Here is a 26,516-nt window from a genome sequence, read left to right on the forward strand (position 1 = left end):
AAGATATTAGAGAGGAACTACTGAGCCATGCTGTGCTTGGTCATTACTGCTTTATAGGGAAAAAAATAATCTTGCAATTCCTATAGCTACCTGCTGTAACTGTTCACAGAAAGCTTATTTACAAGACTAGATGCTCTTCTCATTTCAACATCATTAAATGGAGCTCAAGAAGCCTCTGCCTGAACAATCCAGTGCCTCTCTCTTCAACAAGTTGTGTAACAGAAAATTCTAAGCTTCAGTTAATACATGTACTTGCATGCTGCATCTAAATGACTAAAAGCTAACTAACTGTTAAGTTCATAAATTTCTCACATCTAAAATTCATGGGCACATGATCTATTGTTAAGTCACATTGCTTTATTACCAATAGAGTAAGTTGATGGCATACATCTGTTATACCTAACACATAAACCCTTTCTGTTCCACAAATCTTTCCTAGGATGACAGCAGGTGCCTTACTTCTAATCCTGCCCAACAGTTGTTTCAAGCATTACCTCATTCTAGCTCATCCAGTCTTTTCACAACTTAGAGCAACAGTGAAGTACAAAGGAAACCAACATTTGTCATGACTGCAACTGGATGTTTCAGTGTAATTGAAGTTTGTTTCACTTTCTTAAACCAGTTTCATACATTGGTATATTAACAATTGCCCAAGCTAGTCTTTAAGCAATAACTGACAGTTGTAAAACCATTACCATTTTGGGCTTTGAGTTCACCTGCAGTCATCCATATCCCCAAGAAGTCATGCCCATAGCAGAAACAGCCAGTGAGAGATCTGAAGTCAATGATCCCCCTGCACAGTGGCACACTGATACAACAGTATGGTACTAACAGCAGGTTTCTACATTTCTGAAACGCTTGCCTATTTCTCTACAACTTCACTCTTTTTCCTTAGCAATTAACTGTCATTACTTCTGACTTGTAATTCAGCACTGGCATCTCCTTTCTCTTGTGGACAACACTGTCCTCCATGTGTTGGCCTGGGGCCATTACACACATGCTAACAAAGCAAAAAGGCAGAAAACCTGAATCCTTGAGTTTTAAGAGCATGATTATTTCCAGCCTCTTTGAAGGGAAAGACAAACCCCCACTCCAGTCTACAAAAGTCAACTAAGATTTGCTTGCAAGACATCCTACTGACTTCATTAGGTGTTGAGCTCTGCCAAATCAGGTGTTCCTGTGGTAAAAAATGCAGTGTTGTATCAGCAGAGATGCCTACTTTTAGAATCAAGAATTGTCAAGATTGTTGAAAGTTTGCTTGTATCAAAAATATAGTGCCCCACAAGAGCAGTTACCATCACAGGGAAAGGCTCCGCCTAAGTGTAATACTACTGAGATCCCAGCTGCCATTGGCCCGAAGCGTGTAGCCTGCCTGCTCCCAGGATACACCGCAGTTTCAGCACACAAATGAAACCTTTCCAGCTTCAGCACAAGATGCAACAGTTCTCTGGTGTGCTAGAGCCCTAAATAAAACACCATCCAAGGCCATGATGCATTTTCTACAGAAAAAGGGCAACAAAGCAACAGGCTTTCATTGAAGGAAAAAGTACAGGCCCACTACTCCCTAAACCCAAGCACTGATACACCTATTAAGGACACAATAGAGAATCACTTTATGGAAAGAACATTTATTTTTGTTTCAAAACTTGTGATCCATAGAAATACAATAAAATCAACATGTACCCAACTTTTAAAAAAACTTTGGTTTAAAGAAATATGTAACATCTAAATCTTCTGAGGTACAAAAGGCACAAGACCAGGCACCCATACCAAATCACCCACAGCACTGTTTGCACCACTACTACAGTGAAAGCTGGGAGGGCAGAAGGCAGGTCAAAGGAGGGTGGCAAGGGGAACATGGAAATAACAGCAACCAAAACAGAAGTATGTGTACAATGCCATTTACTCTTTCACAGGTGTTACATATTTTGTTGTCCTTTTTTGGTAAAGTGCCAGGACTCTTGGAGAAAAGGATGGATCATTTCTTAGAAATGAACTGGAACAAACAACAATAGAAAAGGAGGCAGAGAAACAAAGGCCTGCAGCAGGCTGGGTTTCAGTCAACCTCTGTTCTCCCACAAGGTCTTAAGAATTCATTTCCTCTTTCGTGAAACCATTTGTTTGAAACTGCAGAAAAAAGGATGTGAAGTGAATTACCACGTACCCAGTGCATGTATCACCGCAACCCAGATGGCTGCTCCAAGTAAAATGTCATTTCAGTCTGATGATCCCTGTTTATACTTCTCTAACCATCCAACGGGAAAGACACAGGAAGATGCAAAGGGCTGGGGAAGAAAGCATCTTTCCAATTGCACAGTTCTGGTGCCAACAGTAACAAAGCAGTGCATTCTAGATCTGGTAACATTTATCAGTCCATATGCTCTGGCACTCCAAGGGAATGCCTTGGAGGCTGGGGAGGTGGGTATGGGAATGGATGACATGAAGCTTGAAAAGCTTTCAGTAATTAGCAGAAATTCCCAGCATCTAGATGTTCCTATCTACCTTACAAGGAACTGTCCTCGTTTTGCAGTTAAAACTATACACAAATCTTTGTAGGAAGAGACCCAATTCTAGTCAGGTGATAATTCAAGTCATCCTGATGCGGCTACACTACACAAACGCAGTGATATTCTTACATTTTGTGCTGCCATTGACAAAAATTCACTAAAAAAAGCTACAGCTGAACAATGTGGCCACTAAATGCTACATGATACTGATGGTCAGAGTTTTCATTATGGCCAAATTATTCCAGTAGTTAAAATGGAAACACCCAGGTTATTAAATGCTGTTATAAGGATTCAGTATATCACCAGCTTTGCATACACATGAACCTTCCTTCAGGTTTTGTTCCTGAAGGAGTATTACTTACCCCACTTACACCCTACTAGTACTGGACAAGCTGCATGCCTTGTTCTATAATCACCCTCGCCACTTCTGAAAAGATTGTACCAAAACACTGCTGTTCCCTGAAAAATGAAACCAGATCTGGATTAGTCAGAGCCTAGTCAATACTATTATTCAGGTTACAGTAAAGGTAGGGGAGAACACCTATGAATTCAGCTGCAGACGCTTATGAAGCACTTCAACATAGGTCACCACTGACAGCACAAAAAAACCCCCCTTAGTTCCACTCCATTAATTCAACCACATTCAGAATAGTGAAGAGTTCTACCTGAACACAAGTTCTTTGTTAGTACCAGCTCTACACAGAAGCTGATTACATTACACATTGCAAAACAAAGGAAGCAACCCTACAGTCTAACACATCAGCTGCAGCTGCCTTGATACACAGCAGCCTGTCAATCAAGCTGGACAGGACAGCACTTTGTCACATTAATGGACTTCTAAATGTATGCAGGACTGTACTGTGGAAGAGCCAGCAACAGGAGGGAGGAGAAATCAAGCAAAACACAGACTTTACCTTCTTGGGCCATATTGCTGCCCCAAAATCTGGGAAAACTGTAGCTCCTCCAGCTTCTACATCACTCATCTGAGAAAACAAAGTCCACAAACTCTGTCCATTTACAATGCTTGTTGCAAATTCAATCCCACAGGCTAGAGTGCCCCAAGCCCTAACAGAGATATCTACTTGCACTTCTATGAGAGGCACTGATGAGGAAAGGATGCACTTCAACCAGCACAAACTGCAAAAGTAACAGTACCTGCTACCAAAGGCTTTTATTTCAGATGAAGGCTTTTGTTCAGCACTTGTCTGGATTATATGTAATTTATGGCACAAACAATTAGCCATAACAAGTTGTGTACCTGCAGTGTTAATAAGTTCTCTAGAACAAGGGAGAGGACTTCAGAGTAAATCAGTTTCAAGAATTTCATTCCAGTTTATGATCCAATTAGGAAAACAAGTGTCTGTTAAACTACATGTTTCCTCAAATTGAAACCATGTCTTTGGAACTGATTTTCATAATTTAGTTTATGCATCTTGGTCAACCACTTCAAAAACTATACAACTTTTAGAAAACCTCACTTTCTGCACTGTTTCTATGCTATTCACCAGTGATGTTATGCCACTTCAAGCACTTTATGCATCTCAAGCTTTAATACAAACAGCTATGGGACTCAAAAAAAGCATCTATCTTAATGCTTTGCCCTTCTACATTGACATGAATTTAACCCTACTGAATTCATCATTAATGATGTATTCACTATAAGTTCTAGACTTGATCCAAAACTCACCGAAGTTCCTGGAAACACCCCCATCAAACAGATAAAGTCTTTCCACCAATTTCCGTGAGTTTTTGATCAGATTCTAACTCTAAAAGAAACAAATTAATCAGATCCAGCTCCCACCAATTTAAACAGCAGAACTACTATTAATGCATTCCCCAAGTCCCCACATTCTCTATTGTAACTTGGATTTCTGTTTAAAGCAGATATTACCACTCTGGTGTCCTCTTGCTTGGTACCTACAATAAAAGGGCATAAGATGCCACAGGTGCACAGGTTTTTGCCCCTTCCAACTAGAAAGCATGTGCATGCAACTTTGCAAGTTAATACCTACATCTTAGCAACACAACCACTCTTTTTAGTAAGGGTGTTGGTACATGTATGATATGTTCTGCACAGGACATACAAGGGTAAATTGCCTTTGACCATGTACAACTGGCAGAGAATAAGGTGCTTATTGATTCTAAATTAAGGCTTGTCCAAGAGTCTGAGAAGCAAACAATACAGATTGAGACAATTAAAAATTAAAGCCTCTTTGCAGCACACTTTCACAGCTACCTATCTTATTCCAATTCTTGTTTTGGAGATTTTTCTCTCCCCTGCCATATGAAGTTGAAAGCATTTCTGGTTCTGTTCTGAGCTGCATCTCACACTCAAGATATCAGCCCAGCCATAAATGCCATAAATATTTCACCGCAGAATTTTAAATCTCAAGTTGCATCACTCAGAAGTTAGACCTAGAAAATTAGGTGATCCAAGTTACTGATATAGTAAGCATAGGCTGATAGATAAAATACTGTCAGAAGACTACTGTGAAAGCATTAGGCCACTATCACTGGCACTTACATTTTTGTTTCCAGTGTACATGGTCTGTAGGCTGTATAATGCATGCAAGTAATGAGTCTTTTCAATTCTGCATTTAACTCGGTTGCACCAAGTTTATTAGCTATGTCTCCTCCATTTGCTGAAGCGTCAGCTAGACCAGAATAACTCCAGCTTTGACAAACAGCTACAATGGAGGCTGACAGACCACAACATCAAGTGCTGTCAAACAGTGGTGGGAGAGCATGACTGTCTCACAGTAAGTGGCTGATAGTCAAGTTCTCAAACAACATACCACATGTGGACCCCAAGCACTCATCTTTGAGAAATAAGCCAAAATCTCCTCTCCGACCAACAGGAATCCAATGAAGTAAAAGATTTCATAGTATAGTGGCCAAAAGGGGAAGCTGGGCCCTATATTCAAGTTTTCTGCTCTGAGGTTAAATACCACCAGAATTCTATCAACTCAGACAGGACAGCACCTGATGCTGCAAGAATAATGAAATCCCTACTTCCAGATGCCAGGGAATCTCTACAAATAACCAACTGCACAAGCTGTAAACAAGATGCAGCAACAGTTACACTCAATGCATAAAGGATCATCATACTTACATAGTTTAAAAAAGTGGCCACACGATTTCCAGTCCCTAACCGCTTGAAAGCATCTGGCTCATCTTTCTATAAAATTAAATAAGAATAACTGCAAACTTCAAGCTCACAGACAGCAGACAGACAGAGGTACTTACATAGTTAAGAAACGTCGCTAGCCTATTTCCTTCCGATTTGAGTGTGCTGTCAAAGGGTCGCTGTAACAGACAACAACTTTAACCCAATTTCCAAACAGGCTCACATTAGACATATATGTGTAGCTCTGCAGAGAGATCCTTAAGCCCAATTTAAAGAGTTGGAATAGGAAGGGGACAATTGATACAGGGCAACATTAAAGCCATTACAAATTGCAGCCAGGGTGCATAACTGCATGCACATAGTACTCAGATGCTAAAAAAGTAGCACTGGAGCAATTCTTCGGGCAGTGTTCTCAGGGCCTGTGGCACAGATGTTATCCAAGTAAAGTCAACAACAGGCCATTAGTGCATTGGACACTGATCCAAAGTCAAGAAATTAGGTGAATATGAAAAGCTGATCTTCAGTAGGTTTTAGATAACACACTCTAAATGTAGTGGTGAACTCAAAGAAATACTGTCACAACAAGCAAAAAATTCATCTTCTGCCAGCAGGCAAAAAAATGCAGAATAGCAGCATGAACTTCTTTCAGGTGGTTGCCTGTTTAGGACTAAGGACCACATCAAAAAGATCAAACTGTCTTTACTCTGCAGGAGACATTAAGTTTCATTTGTTAAAGTATGAGATCTGTGGTGCCAGCTTAGAAGCAGAAAGAACATCTAGAATACCAATGTGTGTCTCCTCCCTTCAAAAAGTTGCAATTAAAAGTTTTACAACCTTAACAGTCAGGAAGTAATTTCAGCCAGGAGACATTAAGGTGCACTCTTCTACAGACAACTGATAGCCTTTTAACATTCAGAGAAAAGAAGAAATCAGTATTAGAAAAAAGCAAAGAAAAAAGCCACCTTCTCTAAGACATTAAGAATTCAATCTACTTGAAGTATATGTTGAGTAGTAGTAAAAGGTCTTTCCTGAAATGAACATAAAAATCCAAAGACTTTCGCATCTGCATACGCAAACTCAATCCAAAAGTGCCAACATAAGAGCACTAAATATAGGGGATTCCCTGGTTTCTGCAGCTGCTGCCAAATTCAGGTCCAGCCATACATTTCTGAACTTCAGTAACAAAAGACTTTTCAAAATTTTGAGCAACAACTAAAATCTTTAAGTTGTAATATGCAACTATTAAAAGAATCCTTATCTGAGAAATGCAAGGGAACAAAAAGCTGCAAGGCTGGTCAGGAGATGGTAAGACACAGCCATACCTCTGTATTTTGTTACTGAAAAATCTGTGATGCACAGAGAGCCTGGAGGACCCGTCCAAAACTAGGGCAAATTCTGCAATTGCCTTGCCTTAACTAATGACTGCAGCCAAGGTTACGTTCCAAGCAGAGCTCTGCCCCAGCTGCCTAATCCAAAAGTCAAGTCCACACTGGCCAATTTGATGACTAAGGTCCTTGAGTTCAAAGGCTTTGAGTAGAATTTAAGAGCATTTGCTTGATTCAGGAAACAAAGCAGTCAAAGTTAACAGGAAAACTCTTTCAACAGGCCAAAGCTAATGAATATGAGCTTCCACAGTGTTGAAATTCAGGATTTTTTTATATATATTTTAACAGTGCTAAGTTGGGTGGCCTCAATTCTGCAGTCAATTACTGGGTTGCACTCCGGCTGCAGCCATCCCTTCTACCAGGTAAAACCACTGGGACAGCCTGAATTAAGCTAGATTCCATTGAAATGCCATGGTTCTACTGGAAACCAAGACATCAGATGGATTTTATACAGGAAGTTAGCAGTCACTATAGCTCTTCAGTACGATTAGCACGTTCCTAAGCTGTTTTAGGGTAATAATTAAGAATCTGTTTCTCTCACTTGCAGCAAAGCCGAGCTGTTACCTGCCAGGTAGAGCCCTCTAGTGCCTAGCGCAGATCTGGCACCCACCAGCTGCAAGTTCTGCTCACTGTAGCACTGCCCTCCCGACCGCTGACCCGACAAATCCTCTTTAGGCCCTATAGCTGCAGCCACACTAAGGGTTTTGCCAGAAGGGCTGTGTGACCCATGAAGATTTCCATAATGGCTACTTTTTCGGAGGGAGGTAGAAGGATATCTTCTCCTCAGCCAGCTCCTGCAAAGTGCTTTAAAACAGCCACCAAAGGCAGACTTGGACAACCTTGCTGAACTCAGAAGCTTAACGGAACAGCACAGACTCATGATCCCGGGCCTGCAGACCTCAGTTTCCAAATAAAGTAATGGAAAGAAAATATTCAAGTGCTGCGTGACTACCTTTTAATGTCACAGAATCGTTTAGCTTGGAAGAGACCTTTAAGATAGAGTCCAGCTGTAAACCTAACGCTGCCAAGTCTACCACTAAGCCATGTCCTTAAGTGTCACATCTACAGGTCTCTACACTGTAGAAGGAACCAAGGTGACAAAGACAAGCAGGCAGATTTGTTCATTGTTCTATTGAACTTTCAGCATCAGAGAAGGCAGCACAAAGGCTTTTGAAAAGTCATCACCCATCCATGCAACAGGGCTATAACATTAAGTGTTTTAAAAAACAGTTTCAACAGTTTTCTGTCAAAACTAACTGTTCCCCCCTCCCCATCCCACTAAAAAAAATATAATTGAAAGTGTGATCTTACCCTAGAAAAATCAAAGTGTGGCTCATACTGCCCTCCCATTCCATAGTTGGCAACCTACAGTGTGGAAGAAGGAAGCATAAGCATCAATTGAACTGCAAGTGACTGCTGCAGAAGATAGTATTTCCTCTCAGAAATACAAAACATGGTTTAAGAAACAACACTTTGTGGCAAGATTGTTATCTATAGCACAACTGGTTTCTCTTTAGATTGCTAGAAGTGAGGTACATGGATGAGAAACAACTTAAGTACTCTTTCCCCTTCATAGTTTAAGGGTTTCACTGAGAATATTTCTCAGTACCAAATGTTTCTCAATAGCAGCACTCTACTTATCACTACAACAGCCTGTTTAACTTGAATTAGCTGCAATAGTTTTACACACTCTTGCTCCCTCCTCTGAAGAACTGAGTGTATGTAGTTCTCCAGTATGTGTGTCCAAACTAGGAGACAGAACTAGGCTGCGTCACACATGACGTCAGATAAATAGGCCTACCCAGGAACACAGAAGGCTCAAAGCAGCTTAAAAGCACTGCTCCCCTTACTTTATCTGAAGATCAGAGAACATTGTTTAGTTACTCTGAGGCTGCACTTCACAGGTCTCCCAGAACAATTCCCTGGTTTCTGCGGACAGCCAGTAATCAACAGTACTTCAAGCTCTAAAACAGGAATTCAAGGAGCATGGAGGAAAAGCAGCCATACACAGGCTAAGGTACAACTATTCTGGCAGTGCTGTACCACTTCTACTCTCCTTGCTCTCCAGAAAGGTATAGATCAAGAGTCATACAAGAATATAGCAGGACTATGAAAAATATTTGGGTCTTTGGAAGGTTCATCTAGGAAGAAAGTTCAGCTTTTGCAGACTTGAAAGTAAGTGGCAGGCATTTCTCTCAAAACAAACTGGTAAGTCACAAATTCCTACACAAAGTTAATCTTCCATGTCTTTGATACCTCCACTCTTCTCTGCTTGGCACACAAAGGGAAAGCCATCTACCTGCCAGGTCCCTACAGCTAGCAGCAGCTGGAAACACCCCATACTCTTCATACAGGCCTTACCTACTCTGTGTGCGTAGTCAGCACACCATAGAACGAACCCCTAAGAGGGACTAGGTACAGGCCAGCTTTGTTTATATCTGCATAAGCACCAGATCACCCCAACCAACAGCTAATTTTACTGCTATTAAGTCTGACAAGACAGGTGTACCAACCTGCAATAGTTCAGCTGTTTTCACTGTCAACCCTGTAATCTGCTGCATTCGTTGATTCACCTTGGCCACAACAGGATCATCATCTTCCTCCAGCCATGAACTAGCGTAAGAGAAGGATTGAAACATTATTTTGGAATACCAACCACAGCACCGCATTTCCCAAGGCAGAAGGATCCTTCTGCCCCAAGACAGATAGCTAAGAGCCATTTACCATGCATTTGTTGTGCAAGCTCTTGCTACATGCAAAGCAGTTCAGCTGTAGGTAGCAGGTGACAGCTGTTAAGCACAAAAACCTTAAAGCTAAACTCTTCTCTATGCTTACCTTTTTGATACCCTGTAGCTAGCCACTGTAAGGACACCGGTTTTGGGATCACGTACTGTGGCTCGTGCCAGCTGTGTCAAAAAAATCCCAAGGGGAAAGAAACACATCAACTACAGGTTAGAAAAAATTTCCTCTCATCTTAACCAAAATCAACACCTGATCTGTCCAACTTCAGTGTATCACTGGATGAAAGTTATAGCTCCAACCTAGAGAGGTTTTTTCCTATTTCTGCTCAATACATGCAGAAACAAGTGCAATCCATCACCTGTATTTGATCCTGGAAAAAGAATTTGACTGCACAAGCCACGATATTCATTAAATCCATAAGTACTGCTTGCTAAAGAGGTTTTGAAGGTACGTTTTTTAAACAGCTGGGGTCAGTATTGGCAAGAAGTAACAACAGAAGCTCACAACATACAAAGCCCAAGGCAGAAAACTCCTGAAGGCAACTCTCAACATTACCATGCTCAGATTTTCCAGTTGGAAGATGCCTGGAACATCTAATGCACAGAGACAGTTTGAGTTGTTACACCATGAAGGTAACTTTGCAAAAGCACAGCTCACCCATACACTTTAAACAGTAAGTAACACATCACCCTTAGGTCACATCATATTTGTAGGACAATTCTGGAACTTGGCAAGACTGATTATGTTTGCTGTAGCGTCAAAGCAATAGACTACTGCCAGCATAACACAAGTCACTTTGGTTTTACATTTGCAGCCGAGACCAAGAACTGCGACAGTCCTTTTGCAAACTCAGACCACATTTAAATTTAACTCCTGCAAACCACACTTTAAATCATGCCTCCTTCCTTCCACCTAACTGTAGGTCACAGAAAGCCTTTTATTTGCATTTTCTTCAGAACATGCAGTCAATTATTTCCTTCATTTTTCCTCAGTTACATCTCCAGCCAGCTTTACAATCCATGTCAGCTGTCTTGTCCCCATACAAGAGTTTTGGCACAGCTGTTGCTGTAATTCTGACTCACTGTTATTTTGTTCCAGATTTCTCCTGCATAAATCATAACAGAAGAGCTGGGCTGACTGAATGTTGTTCTTCACTCATTTAACAAAGCATAGCTTTCGTGATATAATTTAGCTTCCCAAACTTTTCATTCTGTTGCATTTTCAAGCTTGTATATGTTTGCTTGATTTCTGCACCTAGCATTTGACCTAAACAAATCGGAACTAAAATAAGGCTGGCTACATTCACATTATTACATATCTCCTCTTTCTGATAGGCAGGCTTCTTTAAGACATACAAGCTACACCTCACTTGTTATAACCAACTGACAAATGTAAGGCTTCCTCTCAGGGTGGAGAGCGCAGCCTTATAATAGTAATTTGCTGGGCTTTGAAGAATCATCATAACACACTGGACTGGTCAGAAGCTTTACCCAGTCTTCCTCTTGAGAGTCTACATTTAATTCAGCATGTAGTCCATTGGCTTTTCCTTCTGAAATTCCATATTGCTGAAACCCTATAGCAATGAGTTTGAAGATATTCATGTGTCTCCCTCCACACTTTTTTGCCTGCTCAGCCATGCCTGTATTGCAGGGAACAGCCAGAATTTTGGGAATCGGGTTCTTATACTTTCAGGGCAGACCTGTCCCAATGCTACCTACACCAATGAAGTTAAGGATTTTCTTGACCCTTCCCAGCCAGCTCTGATGTATTGCCTGAGAAGTTGGAACTACTTTTTGGAATTGGAGAACAAGTGATTGCATTTTGCAAAACAAGCATGAAAACCAACTTGAATACAGCTACTCTCAATCACATACAGATGTTGTTTCTCTACAAAAAGTATTGGCAGTGTAAACTGCAGATAATGTTAAAGTTCTTGGACCCCAAAGTAGAAATTTCTTGCAAATACATTTTAGAACAAAGGAAGTGCTCATCTTTCTGAGCCCAAAACTAACACACTACTTCAGAGTTCTGTCAAAGCTTCCATGATTGCTAACGAAAATTTCCTGGCTGAAATTAAGCTATATTTATTAAGGACCATCTCATTACAGGACTTGCTTTTCCCATTCTTTCAGTAGTACTGCAGAATTTAAAGCTATTCCTGCAGCTGAGCTATAGATTTAGAAAAAACCCCAACGAATTAAGACAATGCTTGCTTTGTGTGAAAACTTTCATCTGAAGCTTAAGACCACAATATTTACCTATTCTTACAGGAAGTGGTCCCAGTTCTACACTACATAGATTATATGAAAAATTCCTATGCTATTAGTAATATAAGCAAAACTCAGTGAGCAAGACTTAAGATTTTCAATAAATCTTTCAATAAAAAGGGAAAACACTAAAAGAAAAAATCTGTCTTATTTAGAATGTCCTTATTTTGATAAAATAGATTGTGACACACCCTATTTGAATGTTTCCATTTCATCTGAAGCTCTTGAAGTTTTACAGTATGATGTAATAGGAAAAAGTCTCCATTTATGGAGGTGAGAGTCCTCACTGAGACAGAAGTGTTCTGCCAATACTCCCATGGCTGGCTGGTAGTCATAGAAGTCCAGCTTCACAAACATCCCAAATTATTCATGTTCCTAGGAAGCATCAGTTTCTCAACCTAACTATATGTTTACATTTAGAAATACATACAGAAGGGTAATTCTTGACTGGAACTTCAATATACCACTCTTCATAGCAGTAGCTAGAGGAGTTATAAAATGAACTATTCTTCTATAAAAATAGAAGCCTTTCATTTTACATGCTTGTTAGACCTGACAAAAAAGGTGTAGCGTCTACTACTGACCTCACACTGCCACACTTTTTTGCCAGAAAGGAAACAGACAGGAAATTCCACCTCCAGAAAAAAATCAGACAGGGTAATTACTAGCTTTGCATTAGGTAGCTGCTTTTTTATTGTGTGCAGTCATTAGAATTCACACCATGGGTAACTGGTATTGCATCAAAACTAGGGTTGCTACTCAAAGCTACTGCATTTGAGTTGAATCTACACTTAGCATGCTGAAGCTGTCACATCTGTTTCTTTGCTGCCCAGACAGCTACCTAGGTGGAAAGGTCAGAGCTAAGTGCTCCAAGTACTCCATCCTTCAAGTCCCAAATAGGAAATTATTTAAGAGCACAAATGATTTCTCCACTGTGTTAACTGTATCACATTATTTCCAATGAGCCGTGTACAGCCTCAGGAGAACACCAGAGTTCCACTCATGGATGCACCACAGCATCTAAAGTGCCTGCCTCTTTGCAGGTCTAGCCAACAGTTTGAAACAGCAGCAGTGGATTCCAGGTTACCTGAAGCAGGAAACCAAGCCTCTAGATATTCTTCTAGCACAACTTAAAAACCAACACATTGTTTCTTTCCACTTCTCTTTGAATTTAGGCTTTTTTTTTAATTTTCATGTGAAGTTTGGCTCCATTTCAAAAGGCAGGCTTCAGGTATATTGGACATCCTACTTTATCACTGTCAGTCAGTCATCTACCTTTTCAGGTCGAGTGCCTAGTTTCCTAAAAGGTTTCTAAGCCAGTTACTGAGAACTTCACATAATTAAGTGCAACAATGCATAAATACCTTCAGGAGCCTGGGCTTTATGGTCCTACATCACCAGGCAGTTTCGAAATCGTTCCCCTTAGGCTCACAGCTGCAGTGTATCATCTGTAGTATGAAACCAGATCTTTCAAATCCTTTGCCTAGTCTTTGCTAACAGAGATTAAAGCATGGAATTAGCAGTCATTAGTGAGATGGAAGAGGGGAAACTTACCCTTGGCTTAGCTAGTTGTTTAATTTTCTCAATTTCTTCATCAGACATGACATCATAGTATCGTACAATATGAGGGCTATCCCATTCATCTTCTTCCTTAAAGGGAGCTATGAGCAAATGAGGGTTTCTATTTCCATCGTGGTACCTACAAAAGAGCCTTTTCTGCCTTCGAGGTGTCTGAAACAAAATGCCAAACAAAACATTGTTTGCTTAACCACTTTTCATGAACTTAAAAACAGGCAAGACAAAAAAGGAAAGTGAGCTTCATTCCACAAACACTGTAAAAGTCATCAGCTGACTAGCAAATTTAAGAGGTAAGCATGAGTGATTCTGCAATTTACTGCAAATAAAGAGCAACATATGCCACTCAAGATACCACTGAGCAACATCCAAAACACTAAAGTTCAGGAGAACTAAATCATAATAGGTTACAGATCAAGCAAATAATTGCACCAACAGCCACCTGTAAATAAAGTGTGGTTCTTATGATTAAGACTATGCAGATGGAATAAATGGATTCCTTTCCCTGCACTGTGAATTAAAGCCACATTTTCAAGAAGTAACAGAGACTGGCTGGTCAAAATAGTCACTGCAGCACAAGGACATGTCTAAGATGCAAAAAGGAAGGAACAACACGATTCCGTAAGTGTGGCAAAGCGTAACCAACTCTAGTGGAAAAAGCCTCCAAGTATATTTACAGCCAGCATTTGAAATGGCCGAGCAGGCAGACTGAGGAGAACCAATCAATTTTCAACCTTGAAGAGTTACAGTTGAAAGCTGGTTTTCTGTCTAGGATTAACAGCTAAAGATAGAGAGGCCAAGACAAAGTACAGATCTCAGCCTGGACAGAACTACATTTAATTTTTTCTTAAAAAAACAGTTTCACAAAGAAAAAACTTAACACGTTCCACCAAGCTTGATCACCCTTATGCAAAGGCCGCGTAGTCAAGAAACTTTTGCCTTTCTCTTACCATTTTTACCCCTTCACCTCTGCAAAGGGCCTCATAGATATCACGCTCTGGCAAGTAGTCAAGAGGCCTCTCATAGGCACCACTTTGCACCACTGGTTCTGTTGTTGTCACAGTTTTGTTTATTGACCTCTCTTTCTTCTCTTCCTCTCTCTCCTTCTCCAGCAACTTCTCAAAGTACCGCAGATTACTGCCTGCTCTCTCATGAGCACTGTCTTCATTGGGAGAAAAACAGACAGAACCAGTGAGGTATGTAATCTCAGGAACTGTTAACACAAACAGGTCTTTGTATCAGAGACAACTATAGTTCTCCCCTTCTTAAAGCACTATCAGGCAATCAAAGGCATCGGCACCGGGAAATTTCTGTCTTTGCAGAGGGAAGATAGGCATAGTGTGCAAAAGAATCTTTTCTGTAAGGATCTGTCACAAAACTTGTATTCCGGGGGTGGGGGGGAAATAACACACAAATCCAAATGGTTTTGGTCTTCACATACCTCCTTTCCTTTCAGCTTTTCTGACCAGTTCTACTTAAGATAAGCAGATCATGAAGCTCATCAGCAGAGATCAAGCTAGTCTACTTGTTGCACCCCTCCCTTCCACCATGCTCCTCATTCACACTGTGCAAGCATGCTTTAGCCAAGGACTGCAAGGGAGTCCCAGCCACAAACTTCAGTCCCAAAGACTTCCTCACAGTTGGGAAGCTCACAGGTATGCATTACCACTTTAGCAGCCCACCCACAGCATCCATCTCTAGATGTCTGTAACAGGCTTATATGGGAGGTATCCTGGATCACTACCATCATTGAACTTATTAGTGATGTATTAATCATGTTAGTTGAATCAATAATCATCATCAATAGGTCTTCACCCAGCATAACTAAGAAGGAACAATTTCCCATCACCAATGTTTCTGGACACCAGCACCTAGAAAACTTTCTTTCCCTTCTGGCCCTCCCAAACTTAACTGTGTTTATCTTACACAACTAACCCAGAAGGCCACTGAAGTAACCACTTAGTACAGCTTAGGCTAATAGTAGCCAGACGAGGAAGTTGAGCCCAGAGCAGAGAAAGCTGCTGCTCCCAGAGGGGACTGCCAAGTCTGTTCCATTGTTTGGTGCAGATAAGGATTTGGATTCTGCTGTCAGTGCTAAACCCTATTGCAGAAGGAGCTAGATTCAATACATATTCTTTTTCTTCTAGATTCTGATTTATGAAATCCAATGCCTGCAGAAATTAGACCGATACATATTTTTCAAAAGAAAGGTTTCAACCACACTCAGGATGCAACTAACATCTAAACTAAGAACCACAGCTGGTTAAGGAAAAAACACAAATACATAACACAGCAGATGTTAACTCTATGCAGGAAGTAGGCAAAGTTGGATAGAAAGCAATGTTTATTTGCTTACCCAAGAAAAAGCTAGAAACAGACCTGAGAGAAAAGGAGGTTTTAAAAAACTCAACCTGTTCTAAATATTCAAAAATAAATACTTTAAGATCTCAGGTAAGGTAGTCTTTCGGCATCAAAAAATACCTGCACTGAGGAACGAAGAGGAGTATATGAAGTCAGTAGGACTTTACAGAAGTTACAGCACACTGCCCAAGTCTGTGGTAGTCTTTATCTCCAGTCGAGAAACTCAAGACTTAACCGCTACCAAACACAGTGTGTCAGTGCACTGAAGCAAAGCTCACAGGTACTGCAGTCAGACACACATTTGGTCTTTGGGTAATAACTGCATGGACTATAAGTCAGCTTGCTAAAGTTATTTCATGCATATGTAGAATAGTTGTCTTTTCCAGGACCTATGTTTATTTTAAGTCACCTGGCATGATATCCTTCCAGTCAGCTCACCAATATGTATGGGCCATGACTGCTCTTGGCTCTGTTGCTGGCAATACTCCCGAGTGCTAGGATAGGGTGTCTTTTGTTCTTACCAAGGGATATCAGGCGCCTGGTAAACTCCATGGCTCTGTGTAAATCCCCAAACTGGAAAACAGCATAGCTGAGATAATCTAGGATCTCCACTTTGCTGACTGTTGTATCCTCCCCCTCATCATGTTGTTTTAAGGCTTGTTCCATCCAGAGCACTGTGTGATAGTAGTCTCCATCATTGTAAGCAGTCTTCCCCATACCAAAGCAGTCACCAACTGTCAAAGTTGATCTATATTTTGTTCCTAAAACCAAAAGGATAGCTTTAAGCAATCCACACAGAAGCATCTTTGCCTTCAAATACATGGGCGCATTGAGGAACATCTGTAAATACACATTTTCATCATCCAAAAAGGCTTCTAAAAGTCAATACTTTCACAATATTTTAGGTTCTGTACTGAACTGATCACCCTCAGAGTTAAAGATTAAATTCTATCCTAATTCTGTGCATTAATTCCTTTGGAAATTGAGACATTTAACATAGAAATTACAGCATTAAGCTATTGAGTGTTCTGTTTAGACAAAAGCTGAGCAGACTAGCAGCTTAACAGATTTTACTGAACCTACAAATTAACACCGGTAGATGATCAGAGAAGCCTGACCAAATGCAGGGCTAGCTTGTCTGCTCGTTACTGGAGATGGGTATTTGTGCGTAAGAAAGCTGATGGCTATTAATACAAACTGTGTATCCATTTGACTAACTGCACTGATTTCTGGTTGCTCCAGCTCAGCAGATACACGGGTAAGACTAAGTTCATTGTTAATAACCTAAATATAACTAAAACTATACAGTCAGCTGCTCTACCTACACTTCAGCAAAGCCTATTCAGCTTGTAAACAAGGTGTTGCTACCAACCATAACCTGTCTCAGTAAGCCTCTCATAAGCAGCAACAAACATTTATCAGGACTCAGCTGCCAAAACACTGAAGCATCCCAATATACTATGCACTTTCCAAAACATCTCTGTGGCAAACACTATTAATCCTCATTTCACAGATAAAGAGCAGAAGCAAAGTTATTCAACCACAGCCTCACTGGAAGACCACAACGAACAAGAACAGAGCCAAGCTTTGTAAGAGCCAGAGCAATGAATTATGGAGCAGCTCCCTCCCTTGGTTCATAAGTTATTTGGGGCAGGAAGTATCCATGGTTATCTGCTTACACAGCAACTAGCACAAGAAAGTATGTCATCCTTTGTTGTTTTGGTATACCAATCATAAAAGCCAGCATTTTCTTTTAAGTAATACTAATTTTTAAAAAACACACTACTTGAGCTGCACGCTACTGCGGACCATAGCTCTGGCTTGGGTAGGTTCTCAAAGCACTGACATAGATAATGTCCTCAAGAATTGAAGCCACACAGACACTCAGCATCACGGTTCTTCCTCGCTACGGAAAAAGAGACTTCTGGAGAGAAACACCTTCTGCAGAGAGCTTGAGGATGTTACCAGTTCCTTTTAAAGCAGGAGACCTTTGTGCACTTACCTGGTAAGTTTCCTCGAGAGAGGGTTTCAGGATCCAGTTTGTATGTGTCCTGCAGGCGCATCAGAGCCTTTGCAGCTCCAGTCTCATCTTCTTCAGTTGGAAAAAACTGACGCTGAATTGTCAGATTTGTAATAAATCCTTTGCAGTAAAAGGGAAAGATGTTACTTCCAGAGTTTAGATAAATATCAGTACCAGATTACCACAGAAAAGGAAACACCTGCTGTGTTTTGGGAATTGAGATTCAAATAATCCAGGTTTTAAGTGTCTTATTAGGCTCCCAAGTTATAAACACAATGCTTTCTGTCCCATTAAGAAATACAGCTCACAAGCAAAAGATAAAGGATAAATAACCAAAACTCTTAGCTTTCTTGTGCTACACAATTACCAAAGTACAATGTGAATCTATGATCTTCATTTTCCCGTAATCTCTTTCTAGCATGAAAGCTTAAGAGCTTTCATCAGTTCTCTGGAACTATCGAGAGACAACTGCAGATCCTCATACTGGACAATTTCAGATTCTGTACTCCAACCTGTAAAGCCACGAGAGCTTTCAGGATCTCAGCCCAAGGGACACAGACTCTGATCCAGGATCCCCTAAATAGGGCTACAGCCTTACTCACTAAGAGGCTTTTAAACTTGACAAGTAAAACCAGATGACATTTAGAAATAAAATAAGTGAACTACATAAACATATCAAGGTTACACAGCAGGTTGGTTGGGTAGAAGCAGGGCGATTAACTGAAGGAAAACCACCCAGGCATTTCCAGTCACACAGCAAGCAGAACTAGAAAAGGAAGCCTTTAGAAAAAGAATTAATGACAAAAATACTCAATAGAATTGAGTATTTTATTTCCATCTAGGATGACTATTCCAAAAGGCAATAAAAATCTTAGCTGGATAAAACTTCCAAGTACCTAAACTTTAGCATATGCAGAGTACAAAGGGAAAACATGTGTTCTGCCCGAAAACAGTCTCTTCTCCCTTACTTTCAGGAATCCAGTAAAAATAAACCTCCATTTAAAAAAACAAAACTGTGGAAGCAAATTCAGGCAGACACTTTGACAATGATGCAAAACCAAAGATTAGTACTGGAAACATTTGATTCAGAAGGCTAGGTTTACCGATAGCAATTGTGTATTATCCTGTTATCAACAGACCAACTACAACATCTGGCAACTCCAATGCTGGGGCTGATATGAATGCCTTCAACGATGCAGCATGGGTCTCATTTTGATTCTTAAGTCTTACACACTGATCAACATGGTCAAAAAAACAATGATCACGAAAATAAGCAACAGACTGGGAAAGCAGATAAGTGAGTTTTACATATAAAGGAACATAAAGCTCAAGACTAGGCATAAAACAATAGTTGTCAACATAGCCAACAACTTTAGCATATCCTATTCTCCCCTTTTTCCCTTAACAAAACAAGTACCAGCTTGAGTCCTGACTGAAATGTGTTTCAGTGGCAAGTTTCACTCACTCAGGTAATGTGTAAACAAGAGGCCAGTCATTACTTTAAGTTTCAAACAAGCTTAGCAACAATATTTAAACCACAGCCGAGTTCACAGCTTTTCAGAATATAAGCAGCAACTGTGTCATAAGGCTACCTCCTGATATCTTCCCCACTTACCATTTGTTGTATCCTGAAGAACTAGGTTTTCCAATTCCAGCCAGTCTGTATTTAAACGCTTCACCAGCTTATATGCATTTACAGGATGTGCCAGATACCCTTCTGGATCAGAGGTCGATTTGCTAGTCAGTATATCCATTTTTTCAGCCCAGCTGGAATGGGAAGTGTATACCTCAGTCTGAGAACAATTTACAAACACACATATTCCTTCTTAAGTCATTCCAATTACACAGCTACAATCAATTTATTGCTGCTTTCACCATCATCACTACCTCTCAAGCTTTCAACTTCAAAGATAGAGTGAAGTACAACTGATTTGTAAATTACAAGTCTTTCTTTTAAAAGGGATTTGTTTCCCTGCTTACTACTTCAAGCCTTACTACTGTATGCATGCATGTCACTTGCAATGAGTCTAGCCATTAATTTTCAGCACAATACACTTCAGAAAACAATGACATAGAGCACACAATCACCATGACTGTCATTTATCTATCTCTTAGTAAAAACATAAATAAAACTCCAAGAGCTTTTTAGCTTTACAGAAACTAAATCCTAAACTTTGGTTTTCAGACTGGAAACCCTCAGAAAGTACAGTGGCAGTGCTGTCAGCCACCCAGATTACACTGTTGGTCAGCTTTGAAGCAGTAGTTAGTGGGAAACTTCATCCTCTGGTCACAGTACATTTGAACTGCCAACTACATTGCTGATGCTACAGTGAGAATTTCTTCTGTTGCCCTTCATATTATCCCTCAACACAAACACCTGGCCAAGCTATGTGTTCCTCTGATACTCAACAGGAAGAAAACACTGCTGAGAAGCTAATAACTGAACATAAGTCCCCTTTGAGCATGTATTCTCAAATTCAGTAAGCCATGAATGAACTATGGTTACAAACAACTTCACATAAGCACAGATAAAATATTGTCAGACTACCTGGCTTCTTTGTACTGTGATGCTGCAACAGAAAACAAAAGATTCCAGAGATCCTTTGTAGGGATATCAGATCATCTAACATACTTAAGACCAGTCTTACCTGCACTCCCTTTTTAGACTTTCACTGCTCCTAATATTTATTTTGCAAATAATACAGTCAAGTTCTAGCCTCTTTACTCACAACACAATGATTTTGAATTTTGGAAGTAACACACAATGCTGAAAAGCATTACTATATTCAAATGATAGAATTTAGCACCTCTGTTACCAAGGATATGCTTCATACACTAGCAGGATACAAGGACTCAAATACTGACGCAGTGATAGAATACTCTTGCTTACAAATACAGCAAAATACAAATCATCTGAACACTTAACACATTAAAAAAGCACTCACACACATCAATGTTTTGCTCGAAAAGGCAGATTTTCAAGAAATTAACATCTGTGTATATACAAGTGCCAAGGCATTCCTATCATTTCACTGCTCCATAGCCCCATCCCCACCCTATAGCCCCAAAGGAAGATCAAACCACTACATATAGCCTGGAGTTTAGAATTTTTTTTGAAACATGGCTCCATTTAAAGACACTCAGCTCTACAGAACCTGGACCTCATTTAGACTAGTGTCACACCCTATTAGATACTACTTTCAGCTCAAGAAAACATGAACAGTCTTCCCAAGGGACACAGAGAACACTGATTGTCAGCAAGAGCCTTTCAAGTGATCTAAGCAATCAGGATAATGTCTCAGATGTGCCGTAGCCAGGTCAGCAACTGATGGGAACAAGGCAGGAAAGCTGTCCCTGAAGGGAAAGCCAATACAGGAAGGAAGCTGGGGATTCAGTGCATGCTCCACTAAATGCAACTGCCACACTTCACCGTAAGCAGTGCCAGTGCTGTGAAACAACAGGCAGCGCAGAGCGCTGGCACCCAGAGGCATTTAACTCACAAGTGGGCAAGGCTCCTCTGACATAAGTAGTCTTCTCCACAGGAGCACTGTAATGGTACAAGGAAAGGGAAAAGTGGGAAGAGCCCAGCAGACAGTTTCTAAACAAGCAGACGAAGTCTAAATGATATCTGAAGCAGGGCCCCTTCTCTACAGGTTTATGGGAATAAATTACAACCAAGTGAGTACCTATGGTATCACTGATTCTGAGGAAATACTAACAAGATCCAGCAGCAAGAAGTAATGACAGAAAGCTGTGGTGTAATCAAACACAGATGAGCCATTTTGTCACCCTTCATTATGCAAACCTCTTCCCCACCTTTTAATCTGAGAGAGCTTGGTCTCTTCTGCTCTGATATATTCCTTTAAAGACTGTACCAAGTCTTTCTCTGCATAAATCAGGTCTGTCATTTGACCTAAAAAACAAGAGTATGAGCAAATGTTAATCAGACCTAAAAAAGTAACAGTTTCCAACAGCACAGAAGACAGACCTTAAATGCTCTAGGGCTATTAAAACCACCACAAAGAACAGACAAATTGAGGGTGTGCACTTCAATGCCTGTAAACCACAACAACTATTTATACATACAGGTCTGGCATTTAAATGCTTCAAGAGGCTTTTAAAATCCCAGTTTCAGTGGCTTACATACCTTTGCTGCAACTGCCTCCAAATAACCTTTAGTATTATAACTGTATGCAAGCTAGTCAAAAGAAAGGTTTAGCATTAATACAGCTATTGAGTCAAAGCAACAAAAGATCCAAATAGTTGCCAAAGCATCTGTTCTACATATGGATACAGATTAGGTCACACTAATAAATTGTTAGTGTAACCATTGGCATCACTTAAAGTTACAGCTTTTCAATATGGGTAACTGTGGAAACACAGCCTAACATGAAGTACAAAGGAATTTCAGACTAAAGTTTCTAGACTGCCACACAAACTCTCTCCTGATTAGCATTAGTGGAAATTACTAGCATGTCAATCCTAATTGCTATGACAAATTTTGCTTTTCAAAGACCAAACACTGAAAGACCGGATGAGATTTATAAATGCAGCCACAGCATTAGTTTCAGCATTCCACAGTAATTATTAACAAGGCATGATTAAGCAGATGGAAGTCAGCATGCTGTGCTATTTTCAGCATTAGGAAAGGTTCAGAAACAGCTAAGTGTAAGGAAAAGGTGACCCCTCACAGTAACTTTGTACAAAAAGCTACTTAGGAAAAAGAAAACCAAATAATACACGTAGTTAAATACTGTTTAGCCAACTCCAGAGCACAGGCGCATGTGCTGGAGCTCGGTAGTGAAACACCATTGCCTTGCTCTGGCTGAGTGGTTCCACACAGTGATGCAAAAGAAACCACTAGCAGCTTTGAGTTTTACCATTCAGAAACACAGCTCCACCAAGCTCAAAGCGTATGTTAGAGAACAGCCAGTTTAGTTAATCTCTAATATCCTTGGGGCGGGGGGGTGGGGTGGGGTGGGGGGTGGGAACTCCCCACAGTATTCCACAGGAAAATATTAGACCAAGTCACAGCAGAAACCTCTGTTGGTGTTTATTTTATTTCACTCTACCAGTCATACATGGTTGCATCACAGCCATTAGCACACAAGAACTAAGTTGTCATAAAAATAAATTTCTTTTCAGAATTTATAACAATGTAAATTCTTTGGTATTTATTCAAGTCTTCCAAGACACACACAAGGGGGATATTTTTTCCTTCTGACCCCTCACTCTAGCTTTTTGAGAAGACAGGAGATCTCAGGTTCTGTGAAAGAAAATATTCCACATATTTATCACTTCAATTATTTTCATAAATCAAATTCAGAACTGTACTTTTTACCATAAGGTCTGTACTGTGTTCAAGTTGACAACAGGTGCACATTTCTTAACACAGGCACTGTCTAACTTAACTGACAGCACCCCTGGAGAAGCTTGTATCATGTTGCTCACAATGTGCTAAGTTACCCACGTGCAAACAAATTGCACTGATGCAAGATTTGCAATTCAGAATAGCATCAAGGATGCAGCAGAGTAGCTTTTCCTAACATGGACAGTGTTTGATAGGGCCATATGAAGAAAGCCATGTGCTGCAACTTTAAACTTCAGTTTTTGCAATCACATTAACTTCATCACAACATTGTGCATTGGTTCCTTCCATACCTATGGAGGTGAAGAACTCTGCTTCTGTGTGCCAGACCAGGAAAATGCAGGTAAAGAACACCAACTGTAGCCAGGGCTTCATCTTCCAGATTGCTCAAACCTGTAGCAAAAAGGAAAAGGAGGGCTAAAAAGGATTAATATTTGTGAGAAAAAAATCCAAGGCATTATTCTTCCTCTTCAGTCATTTCACCCTCATGAAAATTATTTAGGTCCTTGAAAGACTGAATTCTAATCAGTAAAGCTTGAAAAAGTCTTCTTTGACCACAGAAGCTGTTACTTAACACAATCTCAATGTGTAACCAAATGCTCTCTGGTATACTCTTTGGGATTTACATTGAAGACACTGCAGTCCATAGAAGGCTTACATGACAGAAGCAGTATATTGTCCCTTGAGACATTGAGAACAAAATCTTCTGCAAGGGCAGCTCAGTGCCTTCCACGTCATGCATGATTATAGCTGGAAAATAGGAGAGTATGAAAATTTGTATTGTATTCCAATAATAACAAAAGTCTAAATTAAATGGTCAGACTTCTAGCATACTGTGAAGCTCAGTTACATAAACTGTCTAGAAATACAAACAGTGAGACAGCCAAATAGAGAAATATAGCATTTTGTAGTGTGGAAGTGGCAGCAATGGTTGGAGAAGTTGAAATTTCCAGCTCTGCTTATTCAAGATGCATCTTTCCAGCACATGGGCCTCTGGGCACAACCCTTATGACTTCTGTATTTCAAAGGCTGTGCCAGCTTAGAAACCTAGCCCCTTGAGATGGAGGCTGAAAGCAAGCTGTTGTATTTCTAAGAGCACAACCCACACAGGACATGGAAGGGAAAGACTGAGCAGACAGGCAGACAAGGTAGTAGCCAAGTGAAGTAAGGGATGCAAGGTTTGTACAGAACAGACTCCTGGGAGCTATAATTCCCCTGGTAGATCTGATGGCCAGGACTGCCTCCTATGCAGAATTTATGAGGAGCCTGCGCTGCACTTGGATCAGCCCACAGCTCACCAGAACCGCCTGTTCACTGATCAGGAACAGCCACCACAGTCAGCCCCCACATACAAGCACCGCTCTCAGCAAACACTGAGCTGTCAGAACACCCATGCACGCAGTGGCAGAAGGATGATGACAACTGTTCACCTTAATTCAACAAGCAATTCTTTTCTCCTACCCAACATAACTGGGTAAACTGGTGGCTGGAAAAGACCGCTTGCAACCTGCTCTGACTCCAAATACAGTAAACAACCTGCAGCTATTTGGGGCAAAATAGCATCACTTAAATCTGATGAGAAAGGAGGACAGAGCAGAGAACAAAAGGGAAAAAACACAGAATATCCCAAAATTTCAAGCAATGCAGCAAGTAGGAAGGTATTAAAATAAGATAATTCTTGAACAACTCTAGCTCCTTGTTCCCTTGGGGCTCTATATATCTATCTGCCTGCACATCATGAGACAGAAGTGAAAGGTGGTTATCACTCTTTCCTTCTGGGTTTTCAAGCCCACAGCATGATAGCAGCCCTCACCCTCAGCTGAGCTCACCAGTGCCAAGGATGTAAACACCAAACACACCATCAGTGATCACTATCATCACTAAGACATTAGTAATTACTCTGTTCTCTGCTATTTATTATCACATGGCAAGATGATTATTTTTAAGTTATTCTTTTGATTGCTTTAAAAGACTGCATGAGGAATCATGAACATTTACCACAACAGTTTGCAAGCATGAGTAAGCAGGAAAATGTCTCATGGCATTATAATAAGTCTTCTCCTTTCTCTCTTCTGTTTCTCACCCCCCCTGCAAACCACATATTCCCAAACTGCTTGTTTAAGTTAGTTCAGAACTAGTACACGGGTAATCTGAGAATTGAGCAAAGCTGAATGAATAGTACCATGCAGAGGTCTGCCAATACTGAAAGCCACAATAAGTGATGTAGCAGAAAGCACAGCAAGTCAAAAGCACTTGGGAAGTACATTAATTTGGATATATTAAGCCACAACTGTCCCATCTGCATAGCCTGTCATTGTTTCGCAGAGTGTTTTTTTGGACACACTACACAAAACCTGGCAAAACAATTACAAGGGAATTTTCCTCTTAAAACAGAACTCTACATTCTCTGCTCTACACCTCCCCACCATGTTCTCATGGATGAGGACATCTGCCAAGAAGAACACTTACTACAGCTAGCAGCTTGTCTTTATAGCAGATCTTTAACAGCTTTTCCGTCCTACTCAGATTTACTTGAGTCAATAAACAGAAACCTCAGTAAACACAGAACTCAGTTCTTGCTTGAACAAGGACACCTGGCTGCAGGGTTTTCAAATTGTTTGTACACATTCTTTTCACAGCTGTTACTTGGAAAACCAGCACAAATAACTAACTACAGGAGGCTGAACATAATGTTATAACCACATTCTTGGACAGCACAAGCATGTGTGCATACACACACGTATGCATGCCCACCCCACCACAGCTAAACCATCTGCTAACAATGAGGGTAAGAGGCAGAAGGGACATTAGCACCTCCTACCTCAATAACTGAGACAAATGTTTATAAAGCCACTGTGTTTTATTCAGAGAATGAAAGAACTTAGTTGCATAGAAATGCCAGATAGGAAGTCTGCATAGCACAAACAACCTACTTTCCTGGCTTCTTTTCAACAGCATCTTCAAATGACTAAGACATCATGCTGGACAGGTGAATTTAGGGTCTCCTTTTATTAAAGGGATACTTACATGGTAACAGCAACATTCCTCTGCACCAGATTGCAAGCACTTGAGCAGAGCAGCTGGGCTCCATTCAGCCTTGGGCTGCAAGAACCTCCCCACACAGGAGCTGAAGCCAGCAGTTCAGGCTGCGCTGAGCTGGGCTT

The 26,516-nt window shown here is 40.6% G+C and overlaps 1 protein-coding gene across 5 annotated transcripts in view; it reads right to left on the bottom strand.

Annotated features, from left to right (window-relative positions):
- Positions 1-1,612: 1,612 nt before the first annotated feature.
- Positions 1,613-26,516, bottom strand: part of P4HA2 (prolyl 4-hydroxylase subunit alpha 2) — a 30,527-nt gene continuing 5,623 nt past the window's right edge. For 2 of the 5 annotated variants that reach the window (XM_055812710.1, XM_055812711.1), the window contains exons 3-16: positions 23,646-23,745; positions 21,801-21,897; positions 19,600-19,751; positions 17,967-18,104; positions 16,486-16,725; positions 14,554-14,765; positions 13,583-13,759; positions 9,855-9,925; positions 9,533-9,632; positions 8,331-8,384; positions 5,620-5,685; positions 3,422-3,490; positions 2,870-2,966; positions 1,613-2,127 (exon numbers count right to left, since the gene is read on the bottom strand). In XM_055812710.1, the coding sequence (XP_055668685.1) occupies positions 2,057-2,127; positions 2,870-2,966; positions 3,422-3,490; positions 5,620-5,685; positions 8,331-8,384; positions 9,533-9,632; positions 9,855-9,925; positions 13,583-13,759; positions 14,554-14,765; positions 16,486-16,725; positions 17,967-18,104; positions 19,600-19,751; positions 21,801-21,897; positions 23,646-23,727 (1,626 nt within the window). In that variant the 5' untranslated portion in view covers positions 23,728-23,745 and the 3' untranslated portion in view covers positions 1,613-2,056. Of the gene's footprint in view, positions 2,128-2,869; positions 2,967-3,417; positions 3,491-4,398; positions 4,425-5,619; positions 5,686-5,753; positions 5,814-8,330; positions 8,385-9,532; positions 9,633-9,854; positions 9,926-13,582; positions 13,760-14,553; positions 14,766-16,485; positions 16,726-17,966; positions 18,105-19,599; positions 19,752-21,800; positions 21,898-23,645; positions 23,746-26,516 lie in introns of those variants that run through there. The other 3 variants (XM_055812714.1, XM_055812712.1, XM_055812713.1) reach the window with 3 other exon arrangements.

Source organism: Falco peregrinus, chromosome 8 (assembly GCF_023634155.1).
Source record: "Falco peregrinus isolate bFalPer1 chromosome 8, bFalPer1.pri, whole genome shotgun sequence".
NCBI lineage: Eukaryota > Metazoa > Chordata > Aves > Falconiformes > Falconidae > Falco > Falco peregrinus.